Genomic DNA, 20,114 nt, shown 5'->3' with positions numbered 1-20,114 from the left:
CAATCATTAACAGGCAGAACAGGGCACCAATTTAAGAAAGGTCTTCTATCTCATTTGGTTTTCATTGTATGTTTTTTTACTGCTTAGCAGTACTGGATTCAGTGTTAAGCTTTTAAAAATGTATTTGATGTTTTGTTTGATATTAGCTGTTGAATCCAAAGGTTTTGGTTTGTACAAGCCCAGCACTTTGCTCTGGGAGCTCAATAAATTGTACAGATGATTTCAACTCACAAAATCATAAGATCGGTTTGGATATTGAGAGCCCTTCAGCCCATTTCATCTCATCCTTCCAGAATGTCCATCCTATCATTCTTCTCCATCACAGCTTCAAGCTGTTTTTGAACGGGTCCAGTGTACAGAGTTTACAGTTGTATAATAATTATAATCCTTGCATTTGATATAGCACCTTATCACATTGTTAAGACGTCTCAAAGGACATCACAAACTGTATGGTAAAGCGTATTCACATATTTTGTGGGTGAAATAGTTAAAGCAAATATGCGAAAACCCTAATTATTTAGTAACATTGGTGTTTTAATGACTATTGTCTTCCAGGTACTTGTGGGAGCATGGAGTGTATTTTAAGAGATCTATAACTCATTCTCCACTATAATGTTTAAGTGAGTGAGATCCAGATGTCTGGATTGGTGATGAACCTGTGTTTACTAATGCTAGTACTGAAATCCGCAACTCTGTGCTCGGGATAAGCCTCCAAGTGAATCATTCACACAGATCAAGGCTAAAGGAAGGTTTGATCAAAGTGAATGGACATTTACGGTAGTGAAGGCTATTCATTCATTCACCTTGTGAGTTCTTGTCAGGTTAATCAGCCTGTGAGCAACAACATTTCCAAGTGGCATAATGATGGGTGAACAAAGCATTCATGTTCAACGTGTGAAGAAACTTGCACATTTGGCTGCCTTGATCTGGATTGAATCCTTAATTTCGACCTTGTTCATTTCTAAATCTTCTGACTATTCAGTGCTCAGTGCTTTGTTTGCAAGTGCAAACCTATACAGCATGAATAATCCATCAAAGGGAGATGAACATGTAATGGAAGTTATTTTATGTGTTCTTTTATAGCAAAGCAAGAGAGAATGTTCCTTTCAAACCAAATGATAAGCTTGTCGGCCTGGCAGGCACCAGTTCTAGCCGTATGGTTCACTCTAAGAAGATGCTGAGAGGCAGTAGCTAACTGATTCCAAGAGTCCATGTAAAATTCATATCAGCAGCACATTCCAAGCCCTCAATCCACTAATGGTTCTACGCTTGAACACTCGGTTTTTGTTCTAGCAAAGACGACAGTGGGAGCACGCAGCAAATACAAAACACCCAGCCTTCTGTTCCCAAATGCAATTTCATTTGACTTGACAATTTCATTTGCTGTGAAATGAGTAAATAACATTATCGTAGATCAGAAGCTTCTTCTTCCTCACTGTCGTTGTCAGATTAGCCTTTCAAAATTGCCCCCTTCATTCACTCAGGAGAAGTCTGTGTTAATCTGTATTAATATGTCTATAGAATGGCATTAACCTAAATCTCGTTTTGTTACGAAAACAAATAAATGCCATCTGTGATGAGTAACCAGAACAGAATTCATGCAATCATCATTCTTTGGCATTGCTCCTAATAATTCAATCCATTCCCTTATCCTTTTTATTTGTTCAGGGTGTATGCTTATGTAAGCCACATGTTTGCTGCAGAAGTCTTATTAAATATCTTATTACTAAAACTCCTGATGTCAATTTTTTTTATTGAAACCATGTGTGAGTTTGCATTTTAAAAAGGTTATTTTCTACTCTTTCATTTAGAAGTAGATGAAAAGAGGGAGAACAATCCACAAGGAAAGGTAAGTTAATCAGTACGTTCATTATCTCTGTCATGCAATTCTAAAGATAGGTTGACTACTCTGTCTGTATTATTTTACTATGATTACGAGTATAGTATTTAATAAACCCCTTGGAGACACACGCACTTTAGTAGTACTTTTACATATTATGGCATTGCCTGAGCAAATCTGGACAGTTTTCATAGTCCTTCTGTTATTCCAAAAGATGATTTTTACGAGCAAAGGACTTGAACATCTTTGCAATCATTTTTCAGAATAAGGTCACATCTAAGTTCTTGTTGAGTGAACGTTTACAGTAAAATGGAAATTGGAAATACATTTCAAATCTAAGTTTAGGAATACTGTATATAGGGCAGAATTGTATGACATCTTATAACTAATTTAATGTGATATCTGTTATGAAATGCTGCAAACGTTCTCCCCAATAGAATTGTGTTACAACACTGCAATATTCTACGCAACATTATCTAAATGCTGTTGTTTTGAGCTGTATTAATCCTGAGAACTTGAGGAATTTGTCAATAACTTGAGTATTACATTGAATTATACAGAATGCTGTAGTGAGCAAATGTTCTGTATGGTCCAATATCAAACTACTGTATCTGAAATTCCAAGGGATAATTATGTACATTTTAGACCAGGTTTAGGTCAGTAGGATTGTTCACATTTCTGCATTTTAAAGAACAATCTCTGAAAGTAACTCTTTGAAAGAATTAATAGCGTCCTCTCGACGTGAAAGGCGCTTTACAAATGTAATTTTGTTCTTGTTGCTGTTAATTGTTCTTTTGGTTGTTTCCTAGAATGCCGAGATGTCACCTCAACAGCGAAAGAAGAGTGTATACACACCTCCAACTATGAAAGGTACTGTTCAGGTACTGTTCCAAGTTCTGCTTGTGCATGTCTCCTTTCCTTGGCCTTAGGACATCCTGACACAGTTTACATTCCCAAACAACTCGGTACTGAACTGGACCAATAACGAATTAACTTCTCATCCAAGAAGTGAACACGGCAGCTTTGAAGAATCGAACATGGGCTCCGTAGTTCTTTTAAGATGAAGTAAATCTCAAAATACAATGGAATCTCACTCATAAGGTCAACAATTTTACTGAGGCATCTTGACCACACACTGGTGAGTTGACCTCACCATGCAGTGCATATTAACTGCACTGTAATAATGTAATGGGTAAATGAAAATCTGCAGGACAAACTGACCACATTCGCGAGTTAACCACACAACCCATTAGTGGGATGACCTTAAAATGAGGTTCCACTGTAATGCCTGTGATGTCATGGTGACTAATGACTAACGGTTTGCACTAGAAACAAAAGGGTAATTGAACTAATGCAATCGATTCATTTTCATTGGCTCAATTATTACTCTTTCAAAAAAAACAACAGACTTGCTGGAAATGGACAAGTCAAGCAGTATCTAAAAGGGAAACACAGGTTAATGTTTCTGGTGTAACCCCTTCGTCAGAATTCATATGAAGTGCTCTCGATAAGCTCCGTCTGCGAAATGCATCAAATCTAGTACCATATTCAATACATACAGTTCCTTCAGGATTTTTAATGATCGGGGCTATATTTGTATAAGCATTAGTTGCATTCAGTTGTGATGTAATGTCTGGTGCTGGTGAGATAATATCATGGTTGACCTTGTCTGTAGATGGGGCTTTTGGAGACATTATATTCTGGGCTGACCTTCTGGGCCTTATTTGGCCCCCACTATATCACTCCAGGGCCTTTGTTATACTATAATTTCATGTCAAATTATGCTCGAACAATAAAAGTAATAGGGTGCAGCTGCCAATCCAGGCACACTATTACAGCTGCTGTGCCCAGAATTACCTAAGATGGTAGTCAAGGAGCTGTGTAATGCTATTTTAGCTCCACTTGAGTAGCTGCAGGTCACACGATGACCAAAATTCATTGTGAATCACAGAATCATAAAGACGGGTACATATTGTACCAGCAGGAACTACCCCTTCAGGCTGGTGGCCTAATTATGGACCAATTACATGAGAAGGTACATGTCATGTTCGTGAAATTACTCTGAAGAACTTTACAAGCTGTTCCGTGACAGCAGATAGCGCCCACGTCAGAATGATAGACCCCAAATTACCCCAACTGTTATTTGACTTCATCAGATTTATCTGCTGTCGATCCAGATTCCCCTCTACCTCAACTGAGAGCCTAATATTGTTCAGGCCAATGATCTTCTGTATAAGTAACCTTAAATGGCTCTCTGTGATTGATGGACCAGTAGAGTTTATGGATTACACAGACTTTATAAAGTTTTACTGCCCCTTGATATGAAGCACTCTGCTGTTGGATCACATTCTGTGTGTTGACCAGCGAAGAGCTTGCTAATTTTGCACACCGAGAGGCCATTCAAGTTCAAATAACAGATTCATTTTGTTGACAGTGTAGGATCCGAGGTCTCAAGGTCATTGGGAGGGAAAGCAGAAGAATTCAGCAATCTCTACTTATTCTTACTCACTTGGTAATAAATATGCACACAGCAAACTAACTGTTGCACCTAACAATCTAACATATGTATGCAAACACTTGTGTGCTTTGTCGTTTAGTGATATGAGGAATGACAAATATTTTACAATCTATTAATGCTATTGAGTGTAAGGAAATCTAGAAAACAGATGCGAAAACAGTGGTGTATTGTATGGACTTTGTTTGCTAATTCTGTCAGAGGATCTGGGCAGTGAGAAGTCATGATTTGAATATCTTGTGTGACTGAGTTGTGTTGGTTGTTTTATCTGTTGTGGATCTAGTTGTAAGCTTTAACAATGCAGTTAGATAAGGTTTATGTACCAACAGTTTATGAGAATTGCAGTCGTATACTTATATTGCGGCCATTGATTCTTTATGCTTTAGACCGCTTTAAGAATCAGAATGCAAAAACAGAATCCTACAAAGCGCTCTGGATTTCTGCACAACAATCTGCTCATTGTGTGTTTCACTGAAGAAAATAGCTCACAGTGTTTGAGCTCCATTTGCTGCTGTAAATGCTCTGAGACGCTGTTCAGAAGTGCAAGTTGTTGTTAAGGTGAAACTAAAGATATGATCCAAAGTGATTACTACAAAAGTACAAAGGTCCACAAAACAGCAGTTACACATTATTGATAAAATATGAGGCGGGCAGACCAATGGAATAATAATTTCTTCGCTGCATTCCAGAGATAGGATCCATTTGTAGTCTTTGATAGCTTTGTGTCCAGAAGGGCTTAAAAAATCTTTTATTTATGCCATAGTGGGAAATGCCTAGTGATAATCAGATGAATGTAACGCGTTACCAAGATGGTAACACTGACCTGATCGAGTTCTTTGTGTGAATAGAAGCAGAACGGAGTCATTTGACTTTCACGTAAATTGGGAAAGGAGGGCAGCAAAGTTTAACGGATGTATTTGGATGGCACATGACTCACTGAAAATTGCTTGGCATTTTCAGCCGCTTACCATCATTGAAGTCACTGAACAAACAGAATGTTGCTGGATTTTTTTTATGGTCTTTTGTAATGTGCAGTTGGAGCAGTGGGATCGTAGAGTCCTGTAGCTTAGTGGTTAGAGCTCTCACCTCGAAAGCGAGAGGATCCGGGTCCAATTCCTGGGCGAAGCGAAAGCTTATGCAAGTTTACTTACTCCACACACACCCACTGTTTATCTAGTAGTAAGTACGAACCCACTTGACGATAGGCGGATCGCTTTCCGGGGATAATAATCCCTCCAAAATAATAATAATGCAGTCACTCAATCCACGACCGTTTGTGTGACACTACTGTGCGCAATGGGCTACTGTGTTTCTCCCACAAAATACACAGTCACTACACTTTACAGTGTATTCTATGAAAGCGCTTTGAGACGTCTCAAACATTTCGCTCTGTGGAAATGCTGAGCTGCAGAGTAGGAGCGGACTCTTGACTCAATGCTGTATCATCTTAGAAAAACGCTGAAGTGCAAACTAGGAGTCCTGTAGCTCAGTGGTTAGAGCACTCGCCTCGCAAGTGAGAGACATGGGTTCAATTCCCGGCAGGGCAAAACCTTGGGCAAGTTTCCTTACTCCACACGCCTAATAATAATCCCTCCAAAACAAAACAATAATACAATTGGTCACTTCAATCCACGACTGTTTGTGGGACATTGCTGTGTGCAATTGGCTGCTGCATTTTGCCCACAGATATACAGTCAATTCACTTTACAGTCTATTCTGTGAAGCGCTTTGAGATGTCTAGAAGATGTGAAAAGCGCTATATCAAACGCAAGGATTATTATTATTATTAATATTATAATAAAGTTGAGGCTGGCAGCTGAAGTCGGAGACCAGCCACCAATAGGGCAGAGCTTTCAATCATTTGTGATGTTATTAAAGTGGAATTTAAAATGTCACTTGATGAGGTGATTCTGTAACAAATTTCAGTTTACAGTCTGAAATGTAAACCGTTACAATAAATTGATTGTTCCTCCAAGGCAATGTCTCACCATGATTGAGGAGTAATTGTGGTAATTCTGTCAAACCAGCAGCCGAGTGCACTATTGTAGTTGGATGACTACAAGATGAATAACTCCTCTGATCTGTTTGCATAAACAAATAATGTATTCAATCATCAAGTGCCATGTGAGACAATTTGCAATTTAAAAACAGTTGACAAAGATGGTAGAGTAATTTAATTAGCATTCTTCGTGTATGCTCTGTATACTGGGGCAGGTCTTGTAATTAACTTTCACTTCTGCGGTATGTAAAAGTGACACAGCGACCAACCTCAATTCTTTTGACTTTTAGAAGTATTGTATTTGCGTAATTCTGACTGTTGAGGTAATTATTGCAAGGTGTTGATACATTATCTGACAGCTGTTTTAAAAAAAGGTTTTTGAAGATTTAAGGTTCTATACCTCCAACGACAGACTTACCTGCAATAAACGTCATCTGCCCGGCAAAGTCATTTTTTTCACTGAAAAAAGAAATCTAAAGAAACAGAGAACTTAGACATTATTTTATGTTCATTACTTTTTGGAATCTGGCCTGAAAATGACCTTTTATTACTTTGTAAAAATTAATCAAAATAAAACCTGTGTGGCTGGGGTTTAAGCATTTGGAGCATGCACCTTGAGGAATGAGAAGGCTTGAATTATTTAGATCTGGGAAATGCAATGATGAGTAATTTATCCTCCTGACTTATGGAAGGATAATTTGCATGTTATAAGCTTGAGATCTGCAAAGCCAGCCATTATACACTGCAATGAATAAACCTAAAAGTCAAATCAAAATTAAAATTGAAAGTAATGGAATTACAAATTAGCCTGAACTTCTTCTAATGAATAGATACCTGCTCTTCAGGAGGCATTCGATGTTAATGGAAATGGCTATTTCAAGGGGATTTAACTCAAGCAGTTGCTTTTTCCTAACCCACTCTTCCAAATGGATGATAAGGGTCTAAAATGCTTCAGTTTCTAATGGAATTCCCATTGACTTTCTGCTCAAATTCTGCTGAAAAGATCATATCAGATCAAAATTTCTATGCGATGCTGTGATACACACCAGAAGCCACCTCCAGCTACACAACTCAGAATTGCTTTAAGAAACACAACAAATTAATTTGATGGCAGAATTTTCAGTGATCCCCGTAAATGAGGAGATGTTCAATAATCGCCTGTTGTTGCCATATATCAGCTCCCCATGCTGAAGGGTTCACAGGGAATGATTGCATTGCCTCAAAATAATCAACCCTAATATTACAGAAGATTTTAATGAATTTAATTCCTGCTTCCTTGAATTACTTACTATATAACTGAAAGAGTACAGATTTGGTTGACTAAAATGAATGATATCCAAGGCTGGTAGGTTATTGCTGTCAGGATATACTGGAGAGGTTAGACCTTTTTTTTGCTCACGAAGGGATGTTAAAGATTGATTGATTATTGATTGATCGATAGATTGATTGACATTATTGGAATTTGACACATGCAGCAGTTGAGTTTGAAAGAGCCTCATTGACCATATTAAAAATAACATTTTAAAATTTGTTTCAGATGTTCTGGAGGCATACTAGAGTCTGTTTTGCATTCTGAAAGCTGAGATGCTTGACTATTGTGGAAAAGCAAAGCTTTCGGCTGTATATTTTTTAAAAAAAGGTTTTCAATGCTGAATTTGTAGTGTTTACTGGTTGCATGCAGTAGTCAAACTATTTCTGAGCCTGGGAGCTAGGACTAATGCAGCCAGACATGCAAAATCTCTCACCGTATTGTTTCACACAGTGCTTTGGAACCATCTTCTGGAACAAAGCCGAGGATTAGGACAACACTTTTGTGTTGTCTTGTGTGTGGAATCTGTGTATGATGAGTACATCCAGGAGCTTTATGGAGTCTGTTTTTCATGCATGTTTGCTAAATTCCAACAGATTTTTACAGTTTTGAACAGAATGAAATAGCTGTACTTACAAAGATAAGTTGCCATCTAAGTATAATTTCTGGAGATTTGTTCGTGAGCTCTGCATTTTTCATTGACTTGGCTGCTGAGATTTAGCACACATCGCTTTAAGGATGTGATAAATACATTCATACCTATTTTGAGGTGTCTGGCAGCAGCTATGAGGGAACAACGACGCAACAAACTGAACGGATTCATAGTTCAAGATAAACTGACAAGGGACAAACTCAAATCAGAAGGTGCCCGTTTTATCGAAATATGAAATGGTTCTGGGTTCCTAAAGGATAAGATAAAACCCGTTTCTGTAACGTGAGCTAGTTCTTAGAAATTGTTGGCCGGCTGTGGACATCCAGATTGTATTACACCACAAATGGCTTTCGTTTGGGTAGATTCCTCATCTGCTTTTGTCAGATTGCCAGCGACCCGACTTGCCTTTGACCTTCACTGGTAAATAAAATTTTATTACGCAGGTGAAAGCACGGTTGCATTCTAGCAGGTATGAACTAATTATTAAACCGAGTGCTCTTGTTGAAGCAGAACTTCAGCTGCTGGTGGAGCAGCATCTTCAGAAGCAGGACGAACCGGATCAGGATTACTCTGAAAGTGACCCCAGCTGTCTAGACGAACTGAGCCCAATGATGACTGAGTGCTGTCACAGCAATGGAGACCCTGCTTTCTTGGCAGACACAGACTGGGGTACTCTCAACTGCTGTGAACACATCAGCAGCCAAACGGGCATCAAACTGCTACTCAGTGCTGAGGACCACCCAGACACCAGCTCTATTGGTGGTAAGTTGATGGCAATTCTAGGATTATTGCCCTATGCATCACTGCATGTAAATGCCACGCGAGTCTTGTGATGTCTTCATGAGAGGCTGAGCCATGACGGTCATTGATCCATTGACCCATGATTTCTCCTTGATTTATTCATCAACATTTGTAGCTGTGAAGCCATCAGATTCTTATTATTTTGTGAAGCTCACATTTCTTCCGGCCTCCATCAGTACATATCCTATTTGAAATCTGAACAAAATGTACTTGAACAGCAACACCCTGTGGTATGCTGACAGTGCAACCTTTTGTGTTTGCTCAGTCAATGACATGTTTACCACGTGCATGTTTTGAGGGAAATCATGCAATGACAAAGACGCATAGGTTTTTTAGGAATTAACAGCACACAAAGATCATTTTACGAATCCAATGCTACAAGCTAAAGGTTTAAACAATTCTATTGTAAAATAGGTCATGCATCTTATTTATTACGAATAAAATACTATTTATGAAAAGCTTTTGTGGAGCACGTATGAGAGATGTTGCATTCATTACGTTCTGTGGCATACATTTTTGATTTAAAATATGTGGATTCACATTTCATCTTTCACTGATCTGATGTGTGATGCTGTAGATATTATTGCAAAAACGTGTATTATATTTTTTAATTAAAATAACTAAAACTAACTATCTACGTTTATGGCATTTCTAATGGCATCCACCATAAACGGTATCAAGGCTTAGATAGTACTGTATTTTTATGTCAAAAAGCAGTAAAGACAAGTATCTGAATGTAAATGTGATTAAATAATGGTGATAATGGGCCACTACTATTTATTAAGTAGTATGTAATGTAATATCAGTGTAGGGAAAAGGTGCAATTAATAACAATGCATCTATTTCACTGAAGCTTTAGAATTATAGGTGTTATGATTGTGAAGCGTATTCATTTACAATTCACGTCAAATTATCAGGTAACTGCATCGCAATGCTGAAGATTCCCATCAATTCCTATCATGAGAGTTTTATGGGAATTTGTACTGCTGCCTTTAAGGTATTCTTACTGGAATATGCTTTAAAAGCACTCTTTGCTTTGGATGCTACAGAAGCCTCTTGCCAAATCTGAGAGCATTACAGGATTTTTGTTAGCATTGGAATGGAATATACTTAGTGTGTCATAAGAACATAAGAAATACTAGACGAAAAACAAACTAAGGTCTATCTAGTTCGCCTCCTACCTTCCTGGCGATCACATGCACATATGTCCCAAACTACCTATGTACTATATTCCCATAATGTTATTTCCTAAAAGAAAACTGTCTAATCTGTGTTTGAATGAATCAATACTTTCTGCTTCAACCGTCTCCCTCAGGAGTCTGTTCCACAGGTTCACTATTTGCTCGCTAGATTCATTCTGAATTTACCCCCCTTCAATCGCAGGCCGTGTCCTCTGGCTTTACTACTCTGGACAATTAAAACAGCCTGTTATGATCTATATTGTCTTGTCCCTTCAGAATCTTAAAAAGAGCAATCATGTCGCCTCTCAATCTTTTTTTTCCAGCGTGAACATGCCCAATTTACTTAGTCACTCCTCATAGTCCAGTCCCTCCACTCCCTCAAGCATTTTGGTTGCCCTCCTCTGTATCTTCTCGATTTCTCCAATATCCTTTTTGTGCTGCAGCAACCAGAACTGTACACAGTACTCTAAGTATGGTCTCACCAATTATTTATACAGTGGCAGGATTACCCCACTATTTCGACTGGTCATTGATCTTTTGATACAGATCAATAATTTTAGGACATCATATGAAATCATTCTACATGCTACAGCTGTTTGTAGTCACAGGCATCAATAGCTATTGTTCAAACCTGCAGTTCAGCCAGGTTATCATGGATAGGACTAGTTCATGGTTTTAGTTAATATTCTTCAACAGGAATTGAGTAATAATAATTCAGTTTTATCTTCAGGCAATAATTCTTTATAACTAATGTATGCGCATTTATCTGCAGAAAATACTAACTATTGATCATTGCAGATGTAATCTGCATATTTTAACCATGTGTGCAACTAATCATTGGCTTTACGTTAACAAGAATATTTGCTATCACACTTTCTATCGAACTACAACATTTCAGTAGTGCATATTGTTCATAAAATCCTTTTGTCCAGATTTTTAGTCATATAGTCTCTGTATTCCAGTAACCTCCTTAAGTACAGAATACGATCTGCTGCTTATGCAGCAAGGAGACAAATACAGATATAGGTTTTCAAACAAGATTCTGTGTGTGCTGATTCAGGTAGGATTTTATAATGATTTCTCTGAGACTGTAAACATCACACTCATTCGTTCATCCATCAGACTCTTTCATCAGAAAAGCCTTGTGTCAAATTAGTTGTCAGAACTCTTCTGTGCAGTATTTTATCTTTTGATGTACACGTAAAATGTTTTCAAAACACCCTTTTCAATCAAATTGGAATCTCAGTGTTTGTAATCCGTGAGAAAATTAGCTTCGTTGAACCTTTTAATGTTGGAAATTGCTATTCACGAGTAAGTATTGTTCCAAAGCACACACAATGAACAAAATTGGAGTAAACTACTGTATATTGATGCAGAAATATTTTTGCTTTTAAAAGAACCTCTTGGGCACAAGTGTCATATCAGAATGAGTTATATTGTAACCGAATTTAATTTGAAACATTTGAATTATTTAATGGCTTACACTGCCATGACCGTGTCTAAGGTAAGATGTATATATAGATCTACATAACTGTGAAAATCAAAGGAAGCCTGTCCCTGTTAAAAGACTGTTCGATGGAACCCAAATGATCTTCACTTACCGAGTTCTTAAGAGTGAATGAGTGCTGAGCATGTGTCTGTATGTGTGTGTGGGGGGAGAGGCAAAATCCCATGGGTTAGTTTCCATTTGAGTTTGTGGTTGATTTAACATCTGCAGCACATCTTCTCGGCTGAGCTGATGATTTGCCACCTAGAATTTAAAGAAGCTTTAGTGAGTCCGTGTGTATCAATTGGCCAAATTGTGTCCTGCCCTTTTCATGTCAAGGTTTGAACGCAGTTAATACTGGGACTGCTTGGAGTTTACTATTAATAAAGGAGACATATCCTATCATTGCCTCCAGGCTGCAGTATGAGATGCTTTTCGACCCCAATTAGTGGTATCTGGATTCAATTGAAGCCAAACACTGCATGAGGATGGAATAGGTATCAAATTCTGTTTCCAGATGTGAATTTTGAGGGAATGCTGTATCCCGTGGTGATATTTTAATGGTGAGAAGCCTCAATCTTCTCTCTTTGTGGGGAGCTAAAGATCCTGATGTTTTATTTTTTGCCTCCTTAGGAGCAAGTTTACAATAGACAAAATTTGGTCAATATCCAGTCAAAAAATAGAGGTGACGACTAGTAAGTTCATCATTATTGTGCTTCCTCCCAATTACTCATCTCTGCACGCATCGTGGAGTCCTGTAGCTCAGTGGTTAGAGCACTCGCTTTGCAAGTGAGAGACCTGAGTTCAATTCCAGGCAGAGGGCGAAACCTTGGGCAAGTTTCCTTACTCCACACAGAGCCTAATAATAATCCCTTCAAAAACCAAAAACAATAATTAATTGGTCATTTTCAATCTACGACTGTTTGTGGGACATTGCTGTGCGCAATTGGCTGCCGCGTTCGCCCACAAATATACAGTCAATTCACTTTGCAGTATGTTCTGTGAAGCGCTTTGGGACGTCCTCCCGATGTGAAAAGCGCTATATCAAATGCAAGGATTATTATTATTATTATTATTGACCTTCATGTGCACAGCCGCCGACTCCACAATCTGCCAGATGTCCAGAGGTGACCTTGCTAATTGCATAATGTTCCCACCTACTCATAGGCCTCATAGCCATGTCAGTAACTCAGTACATAATTGTATGTGCTTGCAAACCACTGGATTAACAGGATTTACAACGAGTGAACCCAACGAATGATCACCTCGTCCTTTCAGCAAAGCTCATTTTTCATAATTATCAAACATTTCCTTCCAATTATTTCTCTCCTGTTACTTGCACAAGTCACAAATTGAGCAATTTCACTGCACGAGAGAACCAGGGCTAACAGAATAGGCCAAGTTGGAAACGTAAAAGGCCAATTATCCTGAGGAAATTACCCCCCTCTAATTTCCTTTGAACATTGGGAGCCCAGAAAACACAAGGCTTGAAGGCTCTAAGGTCTAGGATGCCCTCTATAGTAACTCTGTGTACTGCAGTCTCCTTGGATATGAAAGCAGCATTCACTGAAATTCTAAAAGGATTTTTTTTATTAAGGACTGTTGTTAAGAACTAATAATTTGACTCGAAAAGAGAAGAGAGCCTCTCCGGGTGGGTGGATGTCCTGGCCAACAATCCTTCAGATAAATTGGCCAAAATCACTTCATCTCTGTTTGCTGAGTATCACTGTTATGCAAACTGGCTGCTACAAGTACACAGTCACAACAATTGACAGAAATCATCCGTGACACGTTTTGAGATATTTTAACACTATTGATCTTATGATCTACTTTCTGTATACTTAATGAATGGAAATGCATCCAACATTAACACGGAAAATGTAATTCTCAGCTTCCATAAAGCTGGCAGTTTCCACACATGAATCACCAGCACCCCCACACCACCCCCAAGAATACTGAAACCATTTCAATTCTACCAAGAAAGGGAGAGAGACACTTTGCTGAAGGAAGGGTCTGGCCTCCCTGTAATATAAACTGGGTTTGCAGGGCTGGTTTAGAGGAGGAAAAAAAGACACTGGAGACTTGAGTGAAAAGTGGTCAGTGTTTTCATGGGGAAGTGATAATTAGAGGCGAATGGCAATCGCAAGATGTAGAACAATCCTCATTACCTTGTTGTGGCTAGATCCATTTAGTTTTCAGATCTATCAATGTTTCCAGAAACTCAGCAACCCGTGGAATTCTACCAGACTCAACAGAAAACCCTAGACAAGTACATCTATTACACTGAAATTAATCTCACAGGAGATTCCCGGTCAAGGCATCAATGTACTTTGTGCAAACCGCTTTACTCAGAATCCACTGAGCCTTGGTAGAAAATGCTTGCGTTGTGGTATCAGTATCACAATGTAGACATGATCAGGCACAAATAGGAACAAACCACATCCAGTACCCACTTAGTGGATCCTACAGTGAGCTCACTCAAAGCGGACTACTTATATACACATCCACATGGCTGGGGATTCTTAGAGACATAATTGATCATTTTGTGAAAGAGGAATAGGAAAAGTGACTATCTTCATCCTGCCTTAGGGCCTTAGGTTACTTTTCCCAGTTGCCTACATCACCCCAGAGGGGAATTGTTCTTGCACGTCTAACTGCTACCTACCTCTCATCATGTTGTTTTTGATCTCCCCAAGTGGTTCACATTATGAGGTGGGAGCAGTATTGTAGTGTATATGCTGCACTCGAATGAAGAAGGCTGAATTACTTATTAGATAATGTCATTTTACAACAGTTTTTACTTGAATACTTAAGTCACTTCCCTCCACAGATTGACTAGTCTAGGAGTGGCCAGCATATTTCATCAGGTTTGCTTAAACGAATGCTCAAGTTGTTATTGAATATTATTTTACACAGTTTTTATATGCTTCACATTGTTTTGTTTATTATAATTTATGCTAATATTTATATCTCCTGTTTCTGAGAGTTTATGATTTATTAGTTCATATAAAAAGAATTATTAATATGTTTTGTTCATTCATTTTGTTCTAGTGTTAACAAATGTTTTGTTTCCCTTCTAGAGGCTATAAGAAAGTGAATGCTAACAGTCCCTTTAATTACCCTTATATTGTGTCAATAGAGCTGAATATAGTGCTTGAAAGGATGGGCTGATGGATGTAGTAAAGGAAGATCAGCTGGTTTCCACAGAGAAGTCTCCTCTAGGGGACAACAAATTGAATTTCCCAGTTGCATATTAAAATATTTGTAAACATATGATAAATAACGTTTATTCAAAAATATGATTTAATACCTCTAAAGGTAAGTGCTGTCCAGTTTTTTTTCCTACCAGTAGTGAAACATACTATTACCTGTACTTGTAAGTCAGCATTGAGGATATTTCATAGCTTTGGTTGTAAATCGTAGTGTTAGGAGTAACTGCTACATCACTTGGCGTTGAACACCAATTTCTATCACAGTTGCAGGAACTGAACAGGCAGTTCCCCTTAAATGTAATGATGATGGACCTCACCAGTCCTCAAGAGGTTCACAGCAACAACAGACAGAAACAGATGACCAATGCATGAAACCTCGGAGGAAAGACACCCCCTTTCAGCACCAGCCACCACTTGTGCCAGGTAGACTTTCCTTTGCATACATCATGTTAAGCAAAAAATGACGAATCCTCACATTTTTACCTTCAAACCATTTCATTTTGTACCACGCGAGGAACGCAATCACCGTCTATTTTATAAACTTCTGACTCACAGCCAGATACAGAAGAGTTCTTTTGTTTTATTAACTTTGTCAATACTGTGTGAAAACAGAAATCATGTCTTTTTTTAATTAAACCAGTTCTCATTTGAAAATGAGGAAGGAAGTCTATTCGGACACTGCCAATAGACTGTTTGCTACTTAACTTTAGGAAATTGCAGGCTTTGAAGAATTTGTAGCAGTGATAGTGTATCAAGGTAAGCAATCAGTTATATAAATACAGTTTTACAAGCTGCATTCAATTAACCTTTCATTCCAGCAATAAATGGCAAATGTATTCAATTCTCAAGGTAATAAAGACATTCAATCTTACAGGCTGTTCAACTGGACAGGGATTACTGTTAACTGAACACAACAAAGCAGGAGAAAATTAACTGCAGAATTGATAAATACCCAACTTTCCCCAGAGATAACCCCCTTGTTCATGCAAATCTTTCCTTTGTCCCTTCCAGACAAGAACATTTCCATACGTAGGTGGCATGCATTGGAAATCTCAGTCTGGTTGGGACATTGTTTTGCACAAATTGGCTGCCATCTTTGCCCATAAAATACACTTCCACTCGACCTTACAGTATATCCCGTGAAGCTCTTAAAGATGTCCTCCCAACATGAAAGGCGCTAGATCAAATGTGAGGATTATTATTGTATTCTTGAAGCATCGTGTTGGATTTCTGAATGTGTCAGAAACCCAGCTCACCCAAGAAAATAAAAAGAGCAAACTGACTGTGGAATTCATAAATTCACAGGATTTTCCCAGAGTCAACCCACTAACTGTGGTTTCACAGCATTCATAGCGGGTAGGTATTTGAAACAAGATATTATTGATTCTATTGTACAAATGAACTGTTTGAAATGTACAAAATATGTAGAACATGATTACATTAAACTGACCTGAATCAGACCTTTGGTTTAACACAGAGCTCACTGCTCCACTCCTTTAATTACTGATATTCTCCTTCAACTGCTTCAGGCTCCAGCCAAACCTCATGGATCTGACACTCAGTTATAATTAGACATTGTTTTGTAGTGCTTCACTTTCTCCCAGAGAGTGTCAACTTACTATTCAATTTGAACATAATACATTCAACCTCAGGGGTGTCAAGTTTGAAAAGGTTGAAACGAGGCGAACTGCATTGCTGGAAGTGTCCTGCATTTAATGAGATATTGGATGAGGCACGATTTTTAAAGAGAAGGTTGTTTCTCGCTGTGTTTTAGCCAATAATCCTATGGATAAAATTCGTCATTTTACTTCATAGATATTTGTGAGTCGTTGTTGAGTCCAAATTGACTGTAAAATTTGCCAACATCTCCCCCTAATGTCTACCAAATATACTCACAAGCTACGAAAGGGCTAATTGGGAAACAAATACATTAAAAAGTCGTTATCCAAACAATGAAACCGCAAAAAAAAAGCAAGTAGCAAAGGTTAGAAACAACTGAAGGATGTTTTATGTTGAAAGGGTTCAGGTCAATACGCAGGTAAAGATTCTAAGCTTCCTCAACACATAAATTGCTCATTGGTCAGACAGAGTGGATCTGAAACTCTCACTCTTTAGATATTGATTATTGTATTGGTTTACTTCTCCAGTAAATCTCTGCTGCTCCCTCTTCTGATAATTCAGCCTGTGATTTGTAACTGAACACCTCAAGCTCATTTATACATTTCCAATGAAGCCATTTTTTCAAATAGGCCTTGATAACTGGACTATTATTTTCCATACGATGTGATTTTACCTTTGTCAAACTCCAGATATTAATAGACTGTCAGCAATAGCAGTGGACTGCTCGACTCCCAAACAGAAATACTTCTGTTTGAATTTCACTTTCTCTTGACATTCTGCGCCTTCATTGGGTGAGATGCAACTGTTCACCGGACAGAGGATGCCACGGAAACAGAACAACTTACCCTAAGAGGGAAGGCGAAAAGGGGGTAGCACAGAGCTGGCCCATGCAGAAATGGATGGTGGTGGCAAGTGACATTGTGGGAGAGTTAAGATGAGCAGGTATAGAAATGTTAAATATAGTTGTTGGAAAAAGCTGCAGAAATTCTGCTGACAATCTGGTACGTCTACTGTAAGGGATGCTCTGGGACACTGCACTGCACGACGGACGCTATATAAATGTAAGTTGTGGTGGTAAGGTAAATGGAGCAGTTTATCGCCATTGCCAATAACCTGTTGCACAATAAGTGCACAAAGTTCTCCTTTGACACAAACAAGAACAATTAGAACAACACCCAAATTTGATGTGACATTTAGAAACTAAACGTATTCCAGGACTGTGAATGAATTGTTGCTTTAATAAAGCATTTTTAACATTGGACTGACAACAAAAAGAGATCAAGAGATCAGATCTGACATATCATATTGTATATATTGTTCAAGACTTGCCAATGATCACCTCCTCCTTGCCCTCCTCTCCCCTGCTTGGCATCTGTGCCCGCCACTGTAATGCATTCCAAGACATTATTCTATGTGATGGCCACTATATGAAAGCAAATTATTATTGTTGTCCTGTGAGACTTGATTATAACAGTGATCACTGTAATTGATTAGATGGTAGAGTTTTTGATGTTATCAATTTATTGCAAATATTCAGGATAGTAGCAAGTGTGTAATTGAAACAGACCCATTAGTAACTACTGTATTTGTTTATGCTCAGTCCAGGAGACTTTACTTCTCTGCTGAGTACAGGTTCCTAATTTATGTATATCCTGAATATTGTTTGGGACATCAAGAGAGAGAAAAGAACAGCTGAACGGAACTGTTCGAAAAACAATTGTATTTCATAAGTAGGCACTGAACTGACAATCTGACTCAAGCCATAAGGATGGAAATGACCACTGAACACTAGTGCAATAGGGCATGTGATTCTGACACCAGTGTTAACCCTTGTTCTGTAGACAAGTCTTACTCAACTTCTGTATATGCTTCCTGAATGGGATGAAAAAATCTTCTACTTTAGTACTGACATCCTGATATTGAGTAATTACCGACAAACATTCATAAATTCAGTGAGAAACATTTGCTTTATGAAAATATGTGATCCATGTGGCCAACCGAAAGGCAGATTATCCAAGTCTGCATGAGCCAGATGTAGGAAAGACAGTATGATCAAGTTGATTCTGAATTAAAAGAAGACATTATAGGGGGAGGTGGCTTTGTTATTGGGCTATTGTGAAACAATACTAAGCCTGAATTATTGTGGTCTAATTCATCAGATCTCAGTGATATTGTTTGAGCACAACAAATCTACTTACAAACACTAATGGCGTGGGTGCGCGGAGATTTTGATGTGATTGATGGTCAGTATATTACCTGGAAAGTTTGCCTTCAGTTCAGCTAAATTGACTTGGCAGGAACCAAAAGGGATATTTGGTGATTAGTTTTCAAATCCAGTTGATGGGTGTATTGACTGTGCAGATGATTTATTTCTGAGTAATTCTCTGCACTTATTCCAACCACTGACATAAATGGGTGCAGAGGTTGCAAATAGTCTAATTCCAGAATGACACTGATGTGAATTTAAGTCAATACCATTATCTTTGTGATGTGTGCATGTGATGTTGTAAAGCCAGCTTTAAAAATGAGGCTCAGTTGCAAACAGCTGCAATTTAAGCAATGTCAAACACAGTTAACTTGACTGCAATTAAACATAATGTAAAATAATAAACAAGATGTCAAGCAAATCTTCACATTAGTCATAGTTTGATGTCATATTTTAATCTTCCTTGGCAACACTGTGGATCTATGAGGAGGGCAACATTGGCGCTGATTCCTCTATTGCGCTCCTGAGCATTCAGAAATGTCCATCTCAGAGATTGTTTCCTTCACAAGCAAACAGAGTGTATAAAGCCAAACTTTGTCATTGCTTGTAAAAAGGGAACTGAGTTAAGAGCATTGCATTTTGTTTCTGCACAATTGAGAAGTTAAAAAGAATGTGGATTCCTTGATGTTCTTTCAGTGTAAATATATTTTGAATATAACCAAATATCCCAAAGTTCCTTCAATATTATTAAGTATTATGTTGAACCGAAGTCAGGGATAGTTGATGGATCGGAATCTGATTTTGTAAAGTACTGCTAGCTCCGAAACGTATCAGATCAGAAATTGGTCACAATAAACAAACAGGTTACTAGAAATTATTTCTTAAAGAAAATTGCTAAAATGTGATTTATGCGTTGCTCTGTTTCTGCACTTTGGGGAAGTCATTTTCAGTGTCCTCCTGATGAGACAGGTGAGTGTGAATTTGCAAATTCACTGTGAGCAGCATTGCAAGTGTGAAACCGCACACTACCTTTCTGTGTGGTATTGTAGCATTTCTTAAAACTGATGAATTATTTCAACAAGTAACTGTTCAACATATTGTCGATTTAAAAATACTAGATAGCTCAGGAGTGAAGTCAGATAGATTGATTGATTGATATTCAGGCAGCTACTTTATAACAGCAACAATTTGTATTCAGGTAGTCCCGATGAGGTTGAAGGGCATCTGAATACCATGTGGGTAGATCGCCAAGAGTGAATGGAGAGGGTTAATGCATTTGTTCACTGCCCTTCT

At 38.3% G+C, this 20,114-nt stretch overlaps 1 protein-coding gene across 5 annotated transcripts in view; it reads left to right on the top strand.

Annotated features, from left to right (window-relative positions):
• The window catches only part of ppp1r1c (protein phosphatase 1, regulatory (inhibitor) subunit 1C), a 37,932-nt gene that overhangs the window by 17,132 nt on the left and 686 nt on the right, over positions 1-20,114 (top strand). Inside the window, exons 3-6 of one of the 5 annotated variants that reach the window (XM_007890104.2) lie at positions 1,812-1,849; positions 2,650-2,710; positions 8,826-9,077; positions 15,260-15,418. In XM_007890104.2, coding sequence (XP_007888295.1) covers positions 1,812-1,849; positions 2,650-2,710; positions 8,826-9,077; positions 15,260-15,418 — 510 coding nt within the window. Of the gene's footprint in view, positions 1-1,811; positions 1,850-2,649; positions 2,722-8,825; positions 9,078-12,416; positions 12,455-15,259; positions 15,419-20,114 lie in introns of those variants that run through there. The other 4 variants (XM_042336525.1, XR_487608.2, XM_007890105.2 and 1 more) reach the window with 4 other exon arrangements.

The sequence above is a fragment of the Callorhinchus milii genome, unplaced genomic scaffold (genome assembly GCF_018977255.1).
Source record: "Callorhinchus milii isolate IMCB2004 unplaced genomic scaffold, IMCB_Cmil_1.0 Scaffold6, whole genome shotgun sequence".
NCBI lineage: Eukaryota > Metazoa > Chordata > Chondrichthyes > Chimaeriformes > Callorhinchidae > Callorhinchus > Callorhinchus milii.
The sequence above is the reverse complement of the archived record's forward strand: the minus strand, read 5'-3'. Positions and strand labels throughout refer to the sequence as shown.